The 23,933-nt window shown below is 40.9% G+C and overlaps 2 protein-coding genes across 5 annotated transcripts in view; one reads left to right on the forward strand and one right to left on the reverse strand.

Annotated features, from left to right (window-relative positions):
* Positions 1–23,933, forward strand: part of nt5dc1 (5'-nucleotidase domain containing 1) — a 568,661-nt gene that overhangs the window by 216,897 nt on the left and 327,831 nt on the right. The gene's annotated exons all lie outside the window — the stretch shown is intronic.
* LOC137321547 (collagen alpha-2(IV) chain-like) overlaps positions 1–23,933 on the reverse strand; it is a 112,959-nt gene that overhangs the window by 70,540 nt on the left and 18,486 nt on the right. The window contains exons 3-4 of the mRNA XM_067983944.1: positions 2,303–2,375; positions 1,778–1,892 (exon numbers count right to left, since the gene is read on the reverse strand). Of these exons, the coding sequence (XP_067840045.1) occupies positions 1,778–1,877 (100 nt within the window). The 5' untranslated portion in view covers positions 1,878–1,892; positions 2,303–2,375. The remainder of the gene's footprint in view (positions 1–1,777; positions 1,893–2,302; positions 2,376–23,933) is intronic.

A 23,933-nucleotide genomic window follows, 5' to 3' on the forward strand; every position in this document is an offset into this window, starting at 1 on the left:
GTAACTTACTGTCATGCCCATATGATTAAGCTAGTTTTCATAATCTGTTCTGGTTGAAAACTCCAGTATTAAGCCACCTTCCTCGCCACGCCTTACTTTGTTAAAACATGGCCACTTAGGCAATAGAGCCACTCTTCCATGGACCATGTTTAATAACAGCTTGCATTTATATAGCATCTTTAATGTAGCAAAACATCCCTAGGTGCATCACAGGACCAAACAAAATTTGACACAGGGCCACATGAGATATTAAGACAGGAAGCTTGGTCAAAGAGGTAGGTTTTAAGGAGCGTCTTAAAGGAGGGGAGAGTGGTAGAGAGGCGGAGAGATTTAGGGAGGGAATTCCAAACCTTAGGGCCTAAGCAGTTGAAGGCATGGCTGCCAATGCTGGAGCGATGAAATTTGGGGATGCATAAGAGGCAAGAATTGGAGGGGCACAGAGATCTCGGAGGATTGAAGGGCTGGAGGAGGTTACAGAGATAGGGAGGGACGAGGCCATGGAGGGATTTGAAAACAAGGATGAGAATTTTAAAATAGAAGCATTGTCAGATGTATGTCAGTGAGCACATGAACTTTAACCTCCTTTCAAAGAAAGCTCTCTTTGTAAGTACTCTCAATTCCAAAATATCCAAAAACTCCAGAATATTTATTTAACCTCCCATTTCCACTATTCAACACCAGCTAGCTGCTCCCCACAGACAACGGCACATCCCTTTCCCTCATCCCCCTTTCTGGCGCCAGCAGTACAGAAAGCACTTTTGCTGCAGGTTTTTAAAAACAATTTTCACTGGTATTCAAACTGATAAGTTTACAATACAGTGAAAATAATGTTTTATACAGCTACTAATTTCATTTGAATTTTATTGTGATTTCTGTCTTGTGATCTATCAGACAGTTCTTAAGCAAGAATGAACAATAGGTGTTTGCTTTCTTTCATTATGTGTTGTGTCATCCTCAAACACCCACAAATAACCATGCATTTGCTGACAATAATTATTGCAGTTTCTGAGACAGTATTCACCAATTCAGCTGGAGATCATCCACGTTCTGTTGGTTTAAATAAGGCACGATGCTGACAATGTCTGAGGAATAACTAATGTGTTGTGACTTGTATGAGGAGTGCACAATTGCTTATAATGCAGGAATTGTGTACTCCTTATATACTCAATAAAATAAAACTGTTTTTCCTACTTCTGAATCCTGATCTCTAAGCCTAATGCCCCCCATGTTTTGCGGTGTGGCAGTGGTGGTGACCAAAAATTTTATTCAGATATGGTGTCTACACTTAGAGGCGATATCAATTAAGATAGACTAGATATGGCTTTGACGTAGCACTGTTAGTGCATCAGCATGTTGTGCTTGCGATTAGTTGGCTGCAAGTTTGTACAGGAGTGTCCTAGTCTCATCCTGGTTGTCTGGGGAGCTTGTGAGGCATTCTCCTGTGGAAGGGACAGAAAATTGGAGACCAAGTCAACCTGTACCGTTTCTTTGCATTCCATATTGTCTGGAAAAGTGCAACGGTAGAGATATGAGTGGATTGTCTGCCCGCTTTAGAAGATTGATGCATGACGCGGGGACCTTACATGGAGAAGATTGAAAAATGAGGGTGGGGGAGTAGGGAAGGATTTAAATTTTAAAAATTAGTTGGCTGAAATTTAGTTCAAACTAAAATGAAACCAGTAACAAAAGTCTGAAGACATATAGAACTGCCCCATGTCTGTCAACTTGGATTATTCTGTTTATTGAAACTCACAGTGATCACAACATGAACACTTACCAGCTGGATTGTGTGCATTATTATATCGATAATATCCCAGTCCATTGACCAAGGTAACAGACAATAGCAACAGAAGTGCACCACTCTCTCTTGGAACCATGTTTGCAATTCAGATCTGTAAAGTATTGATAGATTTTTTTTCTGAACAATGTTAGGAAAGAAGATATGCACTAATATATTCATTTTAAATCTACAGCGGCACTGTGTTGGAAGAGGTAAATCATTGACAGAACATAGACTTTCAACAACAAAATATTACTTTGTATAAATTATGAAACATAGTATTAATCTAAAAAGCATCTGAAAGATTAAGATCATTTAATTTTAAAACATCACTTAATTCTTCACACTATACATTGCTTAACAGTAGTTTGTTAGTATAGTAAGTATATAGTCCACATTTAAGAAGGGTGACAGTGCCTTAACGTGCCATTAGTAAATGGCATATAAAGTATTGTACAAGCAGAATGACAATTAAAGTTTGACCTCATGCTAATCATAATGTAAATTGAAAGTTAAACATACCAACATATTTTATCTCCAAAACCTTGGTTCAGTGTAGTCTCCCAATAATTTATCCTCTGAAATAGTGGGGTGCCTGATGAAGAAGTGTTTTCAAAACAATACATGTTGCTATTTATATATGAGAAAACTTACTCACACAACAGTAAATTCTATTGCTCCTCCTTTCAAATGCAAGTACCAATTATGCTGTTTCATTTTTCACATTGACAAGTTGTATCAGGTTAGTGGTTTTTTCTGGTTTCGTTGCCTTGCCTTTTTATTGCTCTCCTCATGCAGACAGTTTCAAATGCAAATGTTGAACAGACTTCTGAATTGGGTTTTAAAAGGCTTGCATGGGTCATTTTTAATTTATTTGGATTTAGAAATCTGACATATAAACAGTGAGCAGTGTTGCAAATCTTTTTTTATTAGTCTTGTTCTTGTATAGTTGAAGTTCCAACATTTATGAGCTACATGTACAGAAGTTCTACATCAGCTGAGAATATTTTGGTGGTAAATTTCACTGGCATTCAGTTCCAAGATTTGCAACAGTGACTGCCATTAACAAAATAGTGATTATATGTAAAAAAGGACAAGAATAAGAAACATGAAGTGAGGAATGCCAAATGGCATTCTTCAAATGTGCTAAACAATATAGAACACAGATGGATGGAATGCACCAAAGATAACAGTTCGAGATATATATTGCAGAAAATAATAGGTGCTAAGAGTCACAAATACATTCCTTCAGTGACATTAAAAATAATGTACGATTGGTATCAATAATTCTTGTATAAATAATGAAATAACACAGGAGACACATGAGATTGGTTACAATTCAAATAATTTACATTTATTCAGATAGTAAGAAACAGCTTGAGTTTTGATCCTGTAGTTTGCAACACAGTTAAAACTCCGGGTTAAATTATTTTCTTCTGACTTCTCACATTTTTTTATAATGACATTTTAATAATAATAGTATGATGTCACTGAAATTTTTAATTTCAGGCACCGTCGTTAGGAGATTAAAGCAGTTTATCCTGCAGTGGATTACTGGGAAATCATAATAATGATATAAGTGTCATAAATAAACCACAGGAGGATAAATGAACTATGTATCAATGCTTTTAAATGTTAAGGTATATAACTGCCTTAAAACATACTGCTGAGTAATCTTTATAAGGATGCCAGCTTCTGGTTCAACCTAAGACAGTCATCAGGGAGGGGGATGGAACATAGGAACAGGATTAGACCAGGCCCCTGAACCAGTTCCGCCATTCAATCAGATTATGGCTGATCTGTACCTCAACTCCATTTATCTGTCTTTGCTCTATATCCCTTGATACCCTTACCTAGCAAAAATCTATCGATCTCAGTCTTGAAAATTTTAATTGACCCAGCATCCACTGGGAGAAAAGGTTCCAGATTTCCAATACCCTTTGTGTGAAAAAGTTTTCCTGATTCCACTCTTGAATGGTTTAGTTTTAATTTTAAGTGTGTGCCCCCTTGTTCTGGATTCATCCACTGGAGGAAATAGTTCCTCTGTATCTACCCTATTGAATCCTTTTATCATTTTAAATATCTTAATTAGATCAACCCCCAACTTTCTAAACTCAAGGGAATAAAAGCCAAGTTTATGCAACCTATACTTCTAATTTAACACTTTAAGTTGTGGTATCATTCTGGTGAATCTGTGCTGTTCCCTCTCCAAGGCCAATATATCCTTACTGAGGTGCGGTGCAAAAACTGAACACAGTATTCCCAATGAGGTCTGTCCAAGGTTCTGTACAACTGAAGCATCACTTCCTCCCCTTTGCATTACAGCCCTCTTGAGAAAGGCCAACATTCCATTAACCTTTTTGTTCCTGTGCACTAGCTTTCAGTGATTTGTGTACCTGGACCCCAAATCCTTTTGCTCCGCTACAGTTTCCAGTATCACAACTTGTCATGAAGAAAATATTCTGATTTGTCTTTCTTAGATCGAAAGTGGATGACCTCACACTTTTCCACATTGAACTCCATCTGCCACTGTTTTGCCCACTCACTCAGTCTGTCTATGTCCCTTTGTAACTTCCTGCTACCATCTACACAACTTACTTTGTCTCCTAACTTAGTTTCATCTTCAAACTTGAACATACAACTATCTATTCCTTCAACCAAGTCATTGTTATATATGGTGAAAAACTGAGCCCCAGTACAGATCCCTGAGGAATGCCATTAGTCACATCCTGCCAATCATAGAACATTCCCTTTATCCCAATGCTGTCTCCTACCTCCTAATCCATTACCAACCCATGTCACTTTTACTTCTGTAAACAATTTTACAACACCAAGTTATAGTCCAACGATTTCTGTAGACGTCATCTACCCTTCACAAATCTACGCTGATTCTCTTCCATTAGATCATACTTGCCCAAGTGCTCAGTCACTCTGTCCCTGATGGTAGATTCCAATAACTTTTTCACATGAATTCATATGCTCTTTTGGCATCTCTCATTACTTTCTTTGTATCTCTTTGTTGCATCTTATAGCTCTTCCAGTCTGTTCAATTTCCAGTTTATCTTGCATTTGTATAAGCCTTTTCTTATAGCTTGATACTGTCTCTCACCTCATTTGTTGACCATTGTTGTTTAACTGCATAAGTGGAGCTTTTGCCTTTTAGGGATAGGCACTGGTTATATATTGTACCAAATATTTCTTTGAATACTTTCCACTGTTTGTCTGTACATTTACCCATTAACATTTAGCTCAGTTTACTGTGGTCAATTTATTTCCCATCCCTTTGAAGTTTGCCTTACTTGATTTTTGACTCTCCCTTCTCCCTCTCAAACCTAATATCAAATTCACTCATATTATGCTCACTATTCGCAAGATGTTCCCTTACAGTCAGATTGCTAACTAATTCTGGAATCAGTGGCAAGGGTACAGAGTTTATAAGGGGGTGGAAGGTGATGGATTTGGTCTTCCCAATGTTTAACTCGAGGAAATTGTGGCTCATCCAAGATTGAATGTTGGACAAGCAGCCTGACAGCACATATGCAGTGGAGGAATTGAGACAGGTGATGGAGAGTTTGAGCTGGGTGTCATCAGCGTACATGGCTTGAGATGTGGCCAAGGGGCAGCAAGTGAAGAGGGCCAGGATAGATCCTTGGGGGACCTTGGAGGTAATGATACTGGGACAGCAAGAGCGGCCATTGCTGGAGATTGAGGTGTACAAAATTATGAGGGGCATAGATAGAGTGGATAGGAAGGACCTATTTCCCTTAGCAGAGGGGTCAGTGACCAGGGGGTATAGATTTAAAGTAATTGTTAGAAGGATTAGAAGGGAGCTGAGGAAAAAATGTTTTCACCCAGAGGGTGGTGGGGGTCTGGAACTCACTGCCTGAAAGGGTGGTAGAGGCAGACACCCTCAACTTATTTTAAAAGTACCTGGATGTGCACCTGAAGTGCCGTAACCTACAAGACTATGGACCAAGTGCTGGAAAGTGGGATTAGGCTGGGTGGCTCATTTTCGGCCAGCGCGGACACGATGAGTCGAATGGCCTCCTGTGCTGTAAATTTTCTGTGATTCTATGAGATGACCTGGCCACGATCCTATAGGTAGGTAAGAGTGAAACCAAGTGAGGGCTATCCCACTGAGCTGAACAATGGAGGAAAGGTGTCAGAAGAGGATGGTGTGTGGCTGACTGTGTTGAAGGCTGCAGATAGGACAAGAAGAAAATGCATGACGGTCACCATCACAGAGGATGTCATTTGTGTTTCTGCTATGAGCCATTTCAGTGCTATGGCAGGGATGGAAAACTGATTGTTAAGATCCAAACATGGAGTGTGGGAAAGTTGGGCATGGATTTGGGAGGTGACAACATGCTCAAGGACTTTGGAGATGAAAGGGGGATTGGAGTTGGGGTGGTAGTTTGCAGGGACAGAGGGGTTGAGGGTGTTTTTTTTCGAGGAGGTTGGTGGTGATGAGGGTTTTGATTTTGAATGATGAGAACTATAACTGAGGAGAGAGAGCTTTATAATGTCAGGTAAGTAGGATGGTCAGCAGTTCAGTGGGAATGGGGTGAAGAGAGCAAGAGGTAGGTTTCATGAATAAAATGAGCTCGGAGATAGGAGAGAAACTTAATTAAAGATACAAGTTCAGGGCTAGGTCGAAGGGAACCTGGAGAGAGGCTTGGCTTGGTTGGCCAGGGGAAGGGAGGGTAAGCAGCAGAGGTAGCTGAATAGATGGTCTCAGTCCAGGAGCTCCTTGCACTTGTTAGAGGTGAGGGGTTATGGGAGAGGTGTTTAACGAGTTAGGGGAGAAAAGAAGCTGTATGTTATCTTTGCTCACCAGGATGATCATAGCATAGTTTATGGTTCAAGCAGAGGTTAGTGAGACCCAAAAGTGCTTGATGTGGACCAGCTAGATCTGATTTTGTATCTTTACGCTCTTCCTTGGAGAACAATGTGACACTCCTTCCATGGCCATAACAATCTTTATACGAGCCAATAGATTGGTTAGCCCTATATGGTAGGAGGGTTTTACACACCGGATGTGTGTATCTCGCTGGATGCAAATCCAGATTTTAGAATCAGAGCTCTGGTCTCCACTCGACAGGACTGACAGGAGTGGGGTTTGAACCCTGCAGCTTCTGACTTGGGTGAGAATGCTACCACTAAACCAGAACCTTACTCCGCCATATCTGATGATGGATGGCTAAACCAGTTGTGTATTAGATATGCTCAAGTCTGAGCTCCTTGGACTTGAGGGAGCAAAGATGGGGCTATACCAGGGGGAGCGACCAGGATGAGAGAGAGTAAATATTTTACTGGGGATAAACGTATCAAAGGTGGAGGAGAGAGAGAGTGGTTAAGCAGGTTGACAGCTGCAGATATATTGTGGTGAATGAAAGGCCAAAGGCTCAGTAGTTGGGAGTTTGAAAATGCAATTATAAATGACTTGGGGGTGGATACAGATGGAACTGGGGTTGAAAAAGGGTAAGGAGATATGGGTGGTGAGGGATACAAGGAAATCTTGTTTGTGATCATAACCATGGAATTAGAGAAGGTATGTGAGATGGCGCATAGTGCAGAGGCTGAGGGAGGATACCTTGGTGGTGGGGAGGATCTGGGGATAGGTTTGGGGGGAAGGATTAGAGAATGAGGATTATAAAGGAAAGATGAGAGGAGTGGAACAAGATGCTTGAAGGAGGTGAAAGTGCCAGAGGAGTAGGGAGAGTGGCCAAGGTGTGATTTAGTGATATGGGGCACATCGCCACCACAAAGGTTTGAGTGGAACAGATGGTGGAAAGTTTTGCCAGGCAGGGAGGCATGAGAAACTCGGAGAAAATAACGGACCAGCATGCCCAGTGAGTTAGACTTTCTTCTGTACCCTTCAGCTCAAAAATGTTTTGCCCTTTAAGTTGCTGGAAGTGCGAGCTGGTAACGGGGCAGCAAGGGTATCAGGGCATCTGAGACCATGGTGAATGACGGGACCAATAGTCTATCTCCTTAACCAACAAGATTTAAGGATTGAGAAATAAACAGAGGCAAGACTAAGAAGGAGGGTGAATTAGAGTCAAATCAGTTACAGAGAGAGAAATAAAGAGAGGGAAAGAAATATTGGATTAAGAGAGAGAAAAAAGAGACAGTAAGGAAAAGTAAGAAAATAAAATTTAAAGTTTGACATTTTTAAAATCTCCAACAACAATTCACTACCTGAAGGAATGAGACGCCACAGTTTAAATTGTTCACTTTCTGGGCCAGAGTGGTTGATTGACAGTCATTAACAATTATCGCATTGCTAAAAGGGTGCTTACGCAATTAGTTACTAGACTTAACTTGTCGTGACAAGTTTAATGGGCAATTAATGTGCAAATGCAGCAACTTCATGAAATCACAGGAAGGTTAAGGCCGATGGTCGATTTGCACACTAATAACGGCGTGCGTCGTTCACACGCTGTTATTTTTTCAGCAAATTCCGGTCCAGTGTCCAAAAGCGCAGTTTTAGGGACCTGTAAACTGATTGGGAACAGGGATCTTTCTAGACTCAGAAAATCAGATAAGAGTAATGATATTCTGGTAGTTTGATTCGCTTTACAAATATTTTTACAAAGTAATACATACTGGAAACCACCTTAGGAAAATATGTATTTTTTATTTTGTTCTTGGAATATGGACAATGCTGACAGGGCCATACTTATTACCCATCACTAGTCACCATGAGTAGGTGGCCCGCTTCTTGAACCACTGCCATCCTTGTGGTGATGGTGTTTCTACAATGGCATTAGGTAGAGAATTCCAGGACATTGACACTTTGAAACCAGTCCTGACTCATGGCATGAATAATATTGGTCCGTAGCATATGAGGTAAACAATTAACTCATTCAAAAGGAACACTGAAGATACAATGATCAAGACACTCGTGTCTTCTCAATAATATGAAAAACAGACAGATACAGCAAGCCTCAGACTCACAGCATACAGTCTGCGTCATGTCATATGTTCATGAAAGAATGGGGGTAACTTTTACATTTCACTTTTGAAGTCAGTGGAAAAGATAATCGGGTGGGCTGTACGGGGCGACCGATCTACTACCGCCAGTTTCTGCCCCCTCCCAAAATGAATGAAAATGACCCCCACTGAGTCATGAGCGTGCTGTATAACTCAAACTACTATATTATACCCTTACCAGTGGATCTTTTGTCGTGTTGGACATGGGTAGTCAAGACCAATTTGAATTTTTCAGGTTAAGCAGGGTTAGTGGGTGGGGGACACTGGAATCAGTGTGGAAGAATGGGGAAGGGTAACGGGGAGGAGGAGGCAATTAGGAGGAATAGTGAGGGAGATGGGGAAGGGGAGTGAGGTATGGGGAGAAGAATGGAAGCGGGGAGGAGGAAAGGGTTCGATATGAGATGAATGGAGGGGAGGGGGGGAAGAGGGAGATGACAGTGGGAGAGGAGGGGAGGGAGGAAGGGAGAGGGATAGGCGGAGAAAAGGGCGGGAGAGGGGGGACGAAGGAGAATTCAAATCAAAGCGGGTAGGGGGATGGAGGCATGGAACAGCAAGCCATTGCGGGAGGAGAACTGCAATGTTATGGGGGGGGGGGGGGGTAAGAAATACAGTCGAGGATGGTTTACTATAAAAAGGAAAATGAAGCAGGTTAGGGGTAGCCTTTGAGAGGCACCTGCAGCCAATGGGGATTTCAAGGTGGAGGGGGGTCAGGGAAGGGATTGGCAATGGGTGAGTTGGAATGGGAAATGCAGCCAGCATGGGGAGGAATCCAAATCTTGCTCATTGGGGAATTTTGGGGCCTGAAATCTTGTTCTTTGGGGGTGGGGGAGTTGAAGGCCTAAATCTTGTTCAGAATATTGAAAATCTCAATTAGATTCTCTTAACCTTTGTTTCAGTGAAAATGATTTACTGGTGTATAAGACTGATAAATGCAGGCGGTGCAATTTGGCCCAGAGCCATGTTCACTACTAATAGCATACAGTTCAGGGAAGAGCTTTGCTTGCCGGCATTGCATTTCGAAAATTGAGCTGTGTGGTGCCCGTGATTTTTTGACCATTATTTTTAATGGTTGGAAGATCGTGGAAATTGTGCACCCAAATTTCCGATAAGTGCTACCGTTGATGAGGCTTCTGTTGGCAGCGCAAATTCATAAAATTACGCCTTTTAGTTTACACACGTCCACACCTTTGGTCAGTCACTCCCCCACCAACTGATTTTTGTGATACCGTATTACTTTTTCATATCTTGAACTTCCTCTTTGAATCTGGAATGATGGGCGTTGCTGGGCTTTTCACTGTCAGAGCCAGTAAAATTATTTTTTTTCCTCCAGCAGTTCCCTCACAACAACCCCTCCAATGCACCATGTTTCTCAGTGAGCAAATGAGACAGGGACATATCAAATGAAACCAGACTTGTGATTGGCTGAAACCAATATTAAAAGTGAATCAGAGGTGGACTTGTTGTAGTTTGAACTGTTTGCATCACCAAAGTGACAGCTCAGTATTTTAATGGGAATTTTAGGTGCCAAAAATTCACAAACAGAACTACAGAATTAGCTGACTTAGCCTACTAAGCTATCTTATCACTGATGCTACAAGCTTTGAAAGGTAGTTACAAACATTTGTTTGATGTTCTATTGCTTGTTAGCAGTTTGTGAAACCGCTGCTTCATGGCATCTGGCATTCTATCTTCTGAGGGTGGGCATACGTAGCAGATAGACAGCTGCACCTAATATTATTTAAAATAATCTGTTTTGTTTTTATTTCTATACTTTAATAAAGGTCACTGTTAACATGAGAACTGTGATAATACTTTCCATTTTGTCATATTGGTTGGTATTCCCTTTTCCAGATGTGACTGGTTGTCCATTTTGCTTCTTTGTTTTTTTTAGTCTTTTGAAATCTCCAACATATTATACAACATTCCCTGGGTGAGAGAACGGTTGGTTGACCAGACTCTACAAGGTATACATAAATTGCATGTTCAAACTCAACTTTCTTGTAGGGAGTTACAAAGTTCCCACTTAGCAGAGCCAAGATCAGAAATTTGCTAATCCTCATGCTGCCATTTTATGGCAAATGCATTAGCACTGCCTGCTATGCCACACTCACTGTCTATCATCTTGAAAACCCCATAAGTGAGAAGTAAGTATTCATTTCCTGCCCTTCATATCAGTAGTGCAATGAGTGAGTCACAGTTCTACCATGAGTATTAACACTTCATGTAGTGAGTGCTTCAGGTTTCCTGGCCAACATTGCCCTCTCAACCAGCAACAACAGAAGATTGGTCATTTAACTTATTGCTGTTTGTGGGATCTTGCTGGAAGCAAAATGGATGTTGTGCTTGCCGACATAACAACAGTATTGAACTTCAAAGTAACTTGTATGTGAAGCACTTTAACATTGATGTGGAGATGCCGGTGATGGACTGGGGTTGACAAATGTAAGGAATCTTACAACAGGTTATAGTCCAACTGTTTTATTTAAAAATCACAAGCTTTCGGAGGCTTTCTCCTTCGTCACACTCGCTCACCTGACGAAGGAGAATGCCTCCGAAAGCTTGTGATTTTTAAATAAAACAGTTGGACTATAACCTGGTGTTGTAAGATTCCTTACACTTTAACATTGTTCTGAGATATAAGATAAGAAGATGCTATATAAATACAAGCCTTTCTTTTTCTATGCAATCACAAAAAAGATGGGTTTCCAATTTTGCTGCTGGCCACTTTATATTCAATGAAATAGTTTAAGTAATATCATTACTATAAAAGCATTTAAATAAAGCAGATTCATATTCGTAATTGGAGAAGTAGAGGTCATTCCAGTTGGACCAGACTGCTGTATCTTCTCACACGTTCCACTGTATCTGGTTCTGAATTCCGCACAGCTGCTTCCTTCTCAACAGTGCTGTTATACTTACTGGGGTGGCTGCTGCTTTACCCTTTTTATACCTTGCCAAGTAATCCATGACCCCTCCCACATGAATGCAGTCATTACCAAAAGTCATCAAGTCTACTAGAGCTTCTGATAATCTTACAGCAACATACCCAAGTATTATACATGAATGTCTCCATTCCTACTTAAATATTTTTATTCATTGTGGGAATAGTGAATATCCCATCTCTAATCTTCCTGAATTGTTGATAAATTAGAATATAATTAATAATTGACATCATCAAATTAGACAGATGTTGGTGCTCCAGGTGGACTGGTGTTTTAGTTCTAGGTACCAAGACAAGTGGAATTTATTTTTTCTCATTTTAGTCACTAAGAAATTCACAAACTAAGAGAAACAAATGAAAATATAATCTGAATGATTAATTATTCATCAGAATTTGCTGTTTGTATGACTTATCTACTACACATTAGTTGTTCTACCATATCCTACATAAAACATGGGATTAAAATGGTACATTTTTCCTGGATGAACTGCTGGAAAAATGTACTGAGGAACAAAGTTGTGTTTTTTTTTAAAGTTATAATTATCACTAAGCTCCTTTTCCACCAGCAAGATGGATTTTACTTTTCTTTGTTCAGTGCTCTCTCCCTGGATATTTACAACAGCATATTAAAGAAGTAGATTTACTAAACTGAAAATTTACTGAATTATAAAGCTGTAAATATTTCCCTCCATTGATCTTTCATAAATTTCCTTTATGGAAGAAGTACTATAACTCGTAAGAGCCAAGTGGTGGAGGTGGCTTGAAATTTAGAACCTGATGAAACCTCACAAATACGACAATAGTTAGGAGAGAAACTCGATCCAGCAGTTTCCATATTTGTACAAAAATAGTATAAACATATAAATGTGGTCATGGAGAGTAATACTATGAAATTTATCTGTACTTTGTCCATTTCTGTCTTTCTGCCTGCAAGGATTTGTTTACCAAAGAAAAATTGCAAAAGAACATGAAGACTGTTACAGCTATGACTTCCAAGAATTTATCAAAAAACCCAGCGCTGTCCTTGGCATATGTAAACAATTTTACAACACCAAGTTATAGTCCAACAATTTTATTTTTAATCCCACAAGCTTTTGGAGGCTTCCCCCTTCCTCAGGTGGTGTGGAAATGACATTTTCGAATCCTTCGCATTTTAAAATCACAGAACAATGCCTGGTGATTACTGCCCGTTGCCAAGGCAATCACAGTGAGCAGACAGAAAGGTGTCACCTAAAAAGGCCACCGAATATACAAACCCCCCAAAAAAAAGAGAGAGAGAGAGATAAGGAAGACAGTCAATGACCCGTTATATTAAAAACAGATAACATTTGTTCGCTGGTGGGGTTATGTGTAGTGTGACATGAACCCAAGATCCCGGTTGAGGCCGTCCTCATGGGTGCGGAACTTGGCTATCAATTTCTGCTCGACGATTTTGCGTTGTCGTGTGTCTCGAAGGCCGCCTTGGAGTATGCTTACCCGAAGGTCGGTGGCTGAATGTCCATGACTGCTGAAGTGTTCCCCGACAGGGAGAGAACCTGTCAAGAGAGAATCAGTTTCTTTCTTGGACACATGAATCTCCATCAAAGACGGGCACCTCAGCACCTCACTCTACCGCAAGCCCACGGACAACCTCACGATGCTCCACTTTTCCAGCTTCCACCCTAACCACGTCAAAGAGGCCATCCCCTATGGACAGGCCCTGTGAATACACAGGGTCTGCTCAGACGAGGAGGAACGCGATGGACACCTACAGACGCTGAAAGACGCCCTAGTAAGAACGGGATATGATGCTCGACTCATCGATCGACAGTTCCGACGGGCCACAGCGAAAAATCGCGTAGACCTCCTCAGAAGACAAACACGGGACGCAACCAACAGAGTACCCTTCGTCGTCCAGTACTTCCCCGGAGTGGAGAAACTACACCATGTTCTCCGCAGCCTTCAACATGTCATCAATGATGACGAACACCTCGCTTTGGCCATCCCCACACCTCCACTACTCGCCTTTAAACAGCCACCCAACCTCAAACAAACCATTGTTCGCAGCAAATTACCCAGCCTTCAGGAGAACAGCGTCCACGACACCACACAACCCTGCCACGGTAACCTCTGCAAGACATGCCAGATCATCGACACAGATACCACCATCACACGAGAGGACACCACCCACCAGGTGCACGGTTCATACTCCTGTGACTCGGCCAACGTTGTCTACCTCATACGTTGCAGGAAAGGATGCCCCAGAGCACAGGCGTGTCTGTGGGGAACTCAGAAGTCGGCGGGTTGGAGCCGGCTTCCGAACCTATTCGGGATTTTCGCCATTTTCGCAGCCCTCCCCGCCCCCAACGCACTCTCAATTTGATTTGAAAATTGATCCCATTATCTCCCAGTGCTGGGGGGGCAGCGTATAAACTGTTGGTATGTAAGCAACCATTTTGTGCATGGCAAGATTCCACAAACATTAATGAGAAGACTGACCAATTAATTGGTCATTCATTGGTGCTGTTGGTTGAGGGAGGAATGTGGGCCAAAAGCAGTGGGCCAATCCCTTCTCTTCTTTGAATAGTGCCATAGGATCTTTAACGTCCACCTGAACTTGGTTTAGTGTCTCATTTAAAGCTTAGCACCTCTAACAATGTAGTACTCACTGGAGTGTCAACCTAGATTATATGCTCAAGACCTGCAGTGGAGCTTGGATCTACAATCTAGTGATTCAGGAGAACGAGCTATCAACTGAGCCACGCTGATACTTGTAACTGCTTTTATGCAGCTGCAGCTTACATAAAATACCTCCATGTTATAAGCAGCATTTCTAGTCTTGCTGCTTTATTAATTCAAATAAAGTTACGGGAACTCGAGCCATCATTGTCCTAAAAAAAACTAATCAGATTCCTCATGAAGGAAAAGTTCAAAGAACTGATACCCACTCTCATTGAGGCAATGTGTCAATGAGTCTGGCTGTGTGTCACAAAGCAGCAAGTCCAGTGATACCCCTATGTGCCTACGTATGTTATGCTTACAGATACTTTCCTTCTTCAAATGATTTATAAATGGAGTAGAATACTTTGATGCTGGCCGAATAATTCCAAGTAACAATATGAAAAAAGAAAGAAATGGAGAATTGGGAGGATCAGTTGAAAGATCAAAGGAAAATACTTCTAATTGATACGGAATGGGTGTAAAATCTAGCAAGCTTTTTTCCAAACTCAGTCCTTTTTTTGTGATTCTTGGCATTGATGTATTGTTTCCTGCAAACAGCCCATCCATATAAACAGTTGGGTCTGTGTTTTCTGCCTGCTCCCAAGATGCCCCCTGCCCCGGACATATATCTAGCCCCGTGATCATTTACGAAGTATGCTCCCCAGCAGAGGATTGCTTCAGCAGGCCTTCGTGGGCGAGGGGGCTGCTGCCAGAGAACTGCCGCTTCATTATTTTATCGGAGAACATTTTTCCTTTGAATGATGGGGCCTCTGCATAACAGAGCCCAGAAAGAGTTTGCACAGACCACTCTTCTCCTACAAGGCTTTCTTAGCTTACGGGCAGCCTTCAAAGAGTGGAAATGGCAGAAAGGAAGACGGGCGCCATGTTTCCCTTATTTGCATATAGTCCATTTGTTTGCCCTCATGTACGTGGGCACAGTTTACCCAGATGGGCTTGACCACCGGAAAATGGCAGGGATGTGACAGAGTGCGTCCCTGAGAAGCTTTCTGCTACTGAAAAATCATTGCAGAGAAGTAATTGTTAAACGTGTCTGGTATGCTACTTTCCCATAAATACATGACAGTCTGGGTGTGGAGGGGACACATTCCAGTTTCATAATTCTTGATCATTCTCTATTATGAGAGCCATAATAGCAGAATCCTTTTGGCTAGTGCAGGAAATGGGCTGTCTTGTGATCACAAAATCAATGTGATTAGAAGCTATTTTCTTGCTTCCTTCTAGTTATGGTTGAAATAATTTCTTTCCTTAATTTTAGAAGCAGTTTATTTTAAATATAAAACTGATGAATGATTAAAAGAAACTCTGGATCATCAAAATCAACATTAATGTACATTACAAGAAGAGTGAAAGTAGGACTGCTAACTTACAATGGTCTCAGTCTTTTTTATTTCCGGTATGGTTGAACTGTTTGCCACCTTTGACGTAATCTAGGCTTTAACCTCAAAAAACATCCCAGTACATGTAAGTCATAGAGAGCTATATAATCAAAATTGGGATGATTGTCAAACAACTTGCAAAATCCTTGGTAGTAAGTAATTACCTGGAGCATGGCTCATGTTTTGTAAGTATTTTTCAAAGCAGTGAGATGAGGGATAAGATTAAAGCAAATGTCCACAACTGCCCAGGGATTAGCATTGCTAAAGGAAGGAGATTTGTGAGGAGTTGGTAATCATTATGAGGGATTCCCTGGACAGTGGGGAGCTACCAGTGGATTGAGAACTGCCTCAGTATGTGAACAAATTGGGTAGTGGAATATGTTACCCCCTTTGAGGGCAGGATCCACAGCAAAAGTCAAAGCTCAATCAATTTGTGTAGTGGCCACTCCTCAAATCAACTTGCAAATGGCTTTCCATTAGCCCACCTGCAAAACAGCAAATATGCATGCTTTCACAAAGCATTATTGCCTTGACTTAACAGCTAAGGTGCTCCAACTTGGCCTAAAGACGTAAGTTCTCAGAATGCCATCATCAATTTTCATGCTATTTTGATACACTTCTGTTTGTGTGTGAGGGTTGAATGGATAAAGAAGATTAGATTATTGGCCATAATAGGTAGTAATGCTTAATGAAACATGCATATTTCTTGTTTTTCAAATAGGCTACTGGAGAATCCTTTTCAAATGGACCCAAGAAGTGGCCATTACACAAATATATTGAGCTTGACATTTGCTTGTAGATCCTTCCCTCCCGGGCAGTAACAAGGAAATGTCTAATTTTTCAAAATGTTCCTCAGTTTTTGAGGTTTCCAACTTACCTTTTGCTTCTCATTCTGACATGCCATGAATTGGAGCTACTTTGCTGCTCATTGTATTTTGTTTTAGTGCGCTTTCTGTTACATGGGTTGTGGTGATGCCCTGGAACAAGCCTTATGTGCAGCAGAATGGAGGAGGATCTCCTTACTGCTTCGGGTGCAAATCTCTCAAAAGCACAATATCCTCAAGTGAATTTCCACCGTAGGATCATAATATTGTATGTGTATGTAGTGATTACATTCTTTCAAATAATGAAGAAGAAATAAATATCAAGTTGTCTCTTTGTGCCATTGAAAGGTGGTTGCCAAGGCTGAGGCCAGAACCCCTTAAAAAGTTATTAACATTTTGTGTAGCAGTGATTTAACCTTCTGCATTCTTTTCTTAGCAAAGAAGGGAGGCAGTAGTTACTTTCCAAAGGTTGAATCATTGCTACCATAACTGGCAGGATACAGTATGTTGCTTACTTAACATGCCACATAAGTGCATTTGTTTCATGACCAATAACAGAAAAACAATTGTGACAGTTATACACTGCCAGGAATTTTAACAAATTCTGCCCATTTATCAAGCGAGCAGTAAGTTGGTGGGAAGTCTATTGAGACCTCATTATTTCTAGTTTTGATTGGGAAGCATTCAGTTTTCCAAGAGAAGATGAAGATCATGAATCATTCTTCTAAACTCCAGAGAATATAGGCCCATTCTGCTCAATCACTCCTCAAAGGACAACCCTCTCATCCCAGGAATCAATCTGTGTACCTTTGTTGCACCCCCTCTAGGGCAAGTATAATTAAGCACTACCCCCTAGGGCTCATGGGATTGGGGGTAATATATTAGCACGGATTGAGGATTGGTTAACTGACAGAAAACAGAGAGTAGGAATAAACAGGTAATTTTCAGGTTGGCAGGTTGTAACTAGTCGGGTGCCGCAACGACCAGTGCCTGGACCTCAGCTAGTTACAATATATATCAATGACTTAGATGAGGGGACCGAGTGTAATGTATCCAAGTTTGCTGATGATACAAAGTTAGGTGGGAAAGTAAGCTGTGAGGAGGATACAAAGAGTCTGCAAAGGGATATAGACAGGTTATGTGAGTGGGTGATATGGTGGCAGATGGAGTATAATGTGGGGAAATATGAAATTATCCACTTTGGTAGGAAGAATAGAAAAGCAGATTTTTTTAAAAGGTGAGAGACTAAGGAATGTTGGTAGTCAGAGGGATTTGGGTGTCCTAGCAAGCAATTAGGAAGGCAGATGGTATATTAACCTTTATTGCAAGGGGGTTGGAGTATAAGAGTAAGGAATTCTTGCTGCAATTGTACAGGGCTTTGGTGAGACCACATATGGATTACTGCGTACAGCTTTGGTCTCCTTACCTAAGGAAGGGTGTACTTGCCTTTTGAGGCGGTGCAATGAAGGTTCACTAGATTGATTTCTGGGATAAGAGGGTTGTCATATGAGGACAGATTGAGTAGAATGGGCCTACATTCTCTGGAGTTTAGAAGAATGAGAGGTGATCTCATTGAAACGTATAAAATTCTTAGAGGGCTTGACAGAGTAGATGCGGAGAGGATGTTTCCCCTGGCTGGAGAGTATGGAATTAGGGGTCAAGATAAGGGGTCGGCCATTTAGGACTGAGATGAGGAGAAATTTCTTCACTCAGAGGGTTGTGAATCTTTGGCATTCTCTACCCCAGAGGGCTGTGGATGCTCAGTGGTTCAGTATATTCAAGACTGAGATCAATAGATTTTTGGACACTAAGTGAATCAAGGGATATGGGGATAGGGTGGGAAAGTGGAGTTGAGGGAAAAGTTCAGCCATGATCTTATTAAATGGCAGAGCAGGCTCGCAGGGTCATATGGCCTACTCATAGAATCATAGAAAGTTATGGCACAGAAGGAGGCCATTCAGCCCATCGTGTCCCACTTTCCAGCACTTGGTCCGTAGCCCTGTAGGTTACAGCACTTCACATGCTCATCCAAGTACTTTTTAAATGAATTGAGGGTTTCTGCCTCTATCACTCTTTCAGGCAGTGAGTTCCAGACTCCCGCCACCCTGTGGGTGAAAAAATGTCTCCTCAACTCCCCTCTAATCCTTCCACCAATTACTTTAAATCTATGTCCCCTGGTCACTGACCCCTCTGCTAAGGGAAATATGTCCTCCCTATCCACGCTATCTAGTCCCGTCATAATTTTATATACCTCAATTAAATCTCCCTCAGCCTCCTTTGTTCCAAAGAAAACAACCCCAGCCTATCCAATCTTTTCTCATAGCTAAAATTCTCTGTTCCTGGCAATCTCCTCTGTACCCTCTCTAGTGTAATCATATCTTTCCTGTAATGTGGTGACCAGAACTGTACGCAGTACTCAAGCTGTGGCCTAACCAATGTTTTATACAGTTCTAGCATAACCTCCTTGTTCTTATATTCTATGCCTAGGCTAATAAAGGAAAGGGTCCCGTATGCCTTTTTAACCACCTTATATTCCTGACCTGCTACCTTCAGGGAACTGTGGACATGCGCTCCAAGGTCCCTTTGTTCCTCTACACCTCTCAGTATCTTCCCATTTATTGTGTACTCTCTTGCCTTGTTTGCCCTCCCCAAATGCATTACCTCACACTTCTCTGGATTGAATTCTATTTGCCTCTTTTCTACCCACCTGAATAGTCCATTGATATCTTCCTGCAGTCTACAGCTTTCCTCCTCACTATCAACCACAAGGCCAATTTTTGTATCATCTGCAAACTTCTTGATCAAGCCCCCCACATTCAAGTCCAAATCATGAATATATACCACAAAAAGCTAAGGACCCATTACTGAGCCTTGCGGAACCCCACTGGAAACAGCCTTCCAGTCGCAAAAACACCTGTCAACCATTACCCTTTGTTTCCTGCCACTGAGCCAATTTTGGATCCAACTAGCCAATTTCCCTTGGATCCCATGGGCATTTACTTTTGTCCAATCTGCCATGTGGGACCTTGTCAAAAGCCTTGCTAAAATCCATGTACGTTACATCAAACGTGTTACTCTCATTGACCCTCCTTGTTACCTGTTCAAAAAATTCAATCAGGTTAGTCAGGCACGACATTCCCTTAACAAATCCATGCTGACTATCCTTGATTAACCCGTGCCTTTCTAAGTGATGATTTATGCTGTCCCTCAGAATCGATTCCAATAATTTGCCCACCACCGAGATTAGACTGACTGGCCTGTAATTATTCGGGCTACCTCTTTCTCCCTTTTACTCCTGCTCCAATTTCTTATGTTGTCAGATGTCTATTACTATGGAAGTAATATTACAGAGCTATGGGGAAAGAGCAGGGGAATGGGACTAATTGGATATCTCTTTCAAAGAGCCAGCACAGGCATGAGGGGCCGAATGGCCGCCTACTATGAATATGAAGCAGTTCGGTGGTATAATTTTAAATAATGATTTATGGTTCACAGAAGTAAATTACCTAAACTTCCACTGATTCTTTTAGGAAATGCTACATCTAGATTTTTTATCTGAATTTTTTTTGTACTTATTAATAGCCTAAAGCTGCAATTTTAATTTAACTTTAATGCATAATACCCAGGTACCGTCTTTTAAAAAAAAGCTTCATGAATAGTTGCAGTTGAAATATGATCTTTCTTCTTGATTTCTCCTGTCATTAGATGTTTAAGTAAAATAAATATATTCTCAACTCTTTTTATACAATTAGGAAAGTAAAGGTACTAATTTGTCTGTGAAGGGATCAACTGAGTAATTATGTTAGAAGATGCTAATTTTGTTTTCATAAATTGAATGGTTACATCCTGACTTCAGATTAAATGCTTCAGCTGCAAAACAATTACATTTGCTCTTAATCATTGTTCAAAGTAATGTACACTACCAGCACCACCTTCAGTGTACTGATCATTTATTTTAAAGCTTTTATTTAAACAAAACATAAATAGCACTGTTGAAAACAACCGGCCAAGATTGTTTACAATTTGATACCGTAAGTAACTGCTGGATTTTAGGATCAACCTGCGGGCTTTTTAAAGCAGTTTTATGGTTTTGTATTAAAATGCATGTCTCTATCAGTGTTTCTTATATGAATCTTTTGATGTATCATTGAATTAACAAAATGTAACCAGGTTGTCAAACAGTGGAGGGCAAGGAAATTACCTCTTGGCTATTGGTAGTAAAGTACTAAACATCTTCAAAAACAACCTTGGCGTGCTCAGACCCAGTGTAAATTTATTGATTCTATGCTCCACTTGCTTTGATGTGGAGATGCCGGTGATGGACTGGGGTTGACAATTGTAAACAATTTTACAACACCAAGTTATAGTCCAGCAATTTTATTTGAAATTCACAAGCTTTCGGAGGCTTCCTCCTTCCTCAGGTGAATGTGAAACTTGCTTTCAGCATTGCAGCTCTTCTCTTGCTTTCCATTCTGATTTTAGCTTTCTTTTTTTAAGTGCAAAACATATGTAACATATGTTTAATATGTATCAGTGGTCAGAAGAGAAAAGTAAGCATTCATAAACCACAAAAGATATTTGGCCCTTGCTGCTTGCCAGTGGTTTAACTCAAAGATCTTTTGTTGCTCAGAAAGACTGGTGACCCTGGCATTGAATAATTTTAGCTTAGTATCAATGATCTTTAGATTAAATGCTGTTCAGCAAACTCTGTACCATAGTCGGAGAGCAGGGATTTTTGTATGTTATAGTGTGGCTACATCATATTTTTTTGGAGCCAGGTTTTATTGAAGGCTTTTTTAAAATCATTATTTGTGAAACAATATCATAAGATTTTTGTTTGTTAATTAGAGTTATTTAATGCAACCAATTTTACAGTTTTACTGAAGTTGATTGTGATCATAAACAAATCCCCTTCATTTTGCTGCATTACTACAGTGACTACACTTCAAAAGTACTTCATTGGCTGTGGAGCGCTTTGGGACGTCCCGAGGTCGTGAAATGCAAGTTTGTTTGCTCTTTCTTTCTTTTCTGAAATTCAGAAGTTTCACCTGGAGCTTCCCTCCTTCTGCCTTCATCAGGTGAATAATATTTATGCACTGTAAGAGTCTGTGTACGTCTCCAAAAGGCACAAGAGTTGACCTCCTTTTCCTAGACCTGACAGACTTGGCATGATAGTTTCAGGATAGGTCTTTAAGTTCATGGTAATGGAAACAATTTCTGGAACTAGATGAGAGCAGTTTTGCAGGTGCTGAACACACTGGTTGACTAAGGCTGCAGTAATATTTTCACCTTTGCATTGATGCAGAGTGGTTTTGATACACTTCCAACAAAAGTGTCAGTGCAACTCAAGTCAGGTCCCAATTTGACTCCTAAGCACACTAAACCCAAGCAACGTGAGACAGACTTCAACAGGCCATTTCATGCCACTTGGCTTTGCACCGTTTGCAATGTAGCAGCAGCTTGGTGTGAAATTGAGGTTAAAATGTGCTCTGGAGCCAATTAGATCTTGATGCAAAGTCTTTTTTAATGCTGCGACAAAACGGATGCTGCCACCCACTCTTTTGTAACATAAAAAAAATAGCAGCCATAGTGGCATATGTGGGCAGAGCTCTCCCTCCTGACCGGCAGAGTGCAGGTTGCAACTAGGTGCAGCCTGCAGTATGATTCCCGTCTTCACGCCACACTTTATACTCGAATAAAATTAGTAATATAGTTCAGTTGTTCTAAAGATTCTTGATAGTAAGCTAAAATTATTCAATGCGAGGTTGAAGTGACAGCTGCTTTGTTACCTAACCATGCATTTATAGACCTGTGTTACAAGCAGGCTGGGGCTGTTATCTTAGCTGGTTCTCATTGTTTTACAACATTAACATTGTTAATCATTATTATGTCCTTCTTAATGAGGAGCTCACAAATAGCAAAATGGTTCTTCTTGGGCTTTGATATTTTTGCCTATGAAAGGATAATTAACTATTATTAAATTTAGCAATGATCTCCTTGTTGTAACAATTTGGGATAGAATTAGTTTAAAAAAAATTATATCCTCTGTTACTGTTATTAAATGGTCAGGGCATATGAATGACATAGACATGTCTCAGTCAATAGTCTGGACCAGGCATATGTAGACATCATTGTTTGTTTATTTGTAAATTAGGGAAACCACTCCCTCAGGGAGACCAAATTGTACAGGCTCAGAAAAGTCTGTCTGTAAACCTCAAGCTGCTTAGGGTTTTGAAATGTTTCAGAATGCAACAAAACAGTAATGGCATATGATCCATAAATCACAGAATGCCTTCTTTGCGACCAGAAGATTATATAGGGAACAATTTTCCATTCTTGAGAACAAAACACAACATTGGATTTGCAACCCCATTATGCACATCATAATAGGAATATAGTAGGTGAGCACAACTGTGGAAATGGGAGCATTTTGTATCTGGCAATCTGTCTTGTGCTCAAAGAAGACTTGTTATTGACAAATCTTACATACTTATTGTGGCTGTTTTCTTTTGTGGAACAAAAAGTCACATGAGTGTTTAAAACTACTCGAAGAGAACGCTGCATTCATTAACATTTATGTCCAAGTGATAATATACTTGCTGATCTCATCTCCTCACCATAAATGAATGAGTTTCACCATATCAAAACTTACAAACAGCTCCATTTTCTAAAAAAAAGTTTGCTGAAGACTTTTTCGTAAAGGACTACATGCATGCTAAACACCGGAAGCAACATGTTATCGACAGAGCTAAGCGATTCCACAACCAACGGATCAGATCAAAGCTCTGCAGTCCTGCCACATCCAGCCGTGAATGGTGGTGGACAATTAAGCAACTAACGGGAGGAGGAGGCTCCGTGAACATCCCCATCTTCATTGATGGCAGAGTCCAGCACGTTAGTGCAAAAGACAAGGCTGAAGCATTTGCAACCATCTTCAGCCAGAAATGCCGAGTGGATGATCCATCTTGGTCTCCTCCTGATATTCCCCCACCATCACAGAAGCCAGTCTTCAGCCAATTCGATTCACTCCACGTGATGTCAAGAAACGGCTGAGTGCATTGGATACAGCAAAGGCCGTGGGCCCCGACAACATCCTGGCTGTATTGCTGAAGACTTGTGCTCCTGAACTAGCCGTGCCTCTAGCCAAGCTGTTCCAGTTCAGGTACAACACTGGCATTTACCCAACAATGTGGAAAATTGTCCAGGTATGTCCTGTCCAAAAAAGCAGTACAAATCCAATCCGGCCAATTACCGACCCATCAGTCTACTCTCAATCATCAGCAAAGTGATGGAAG

The sequence above is a fragment of the Heptranchias perlo genome, chromosome 5 (assembly GCF_035084215.1).
Source record: "Heptranchias perlo isolate sHepPer1 chromosome 5, sHepPer1.hap1, whole genome shotgun sequence".
Lineage (NCBI taxonomy): Eukaryota > Metazoa > Chordata > Chondrichthyes > Hexanchiformes > Hexanchidae > Heptranchias > Heptranchias perlo.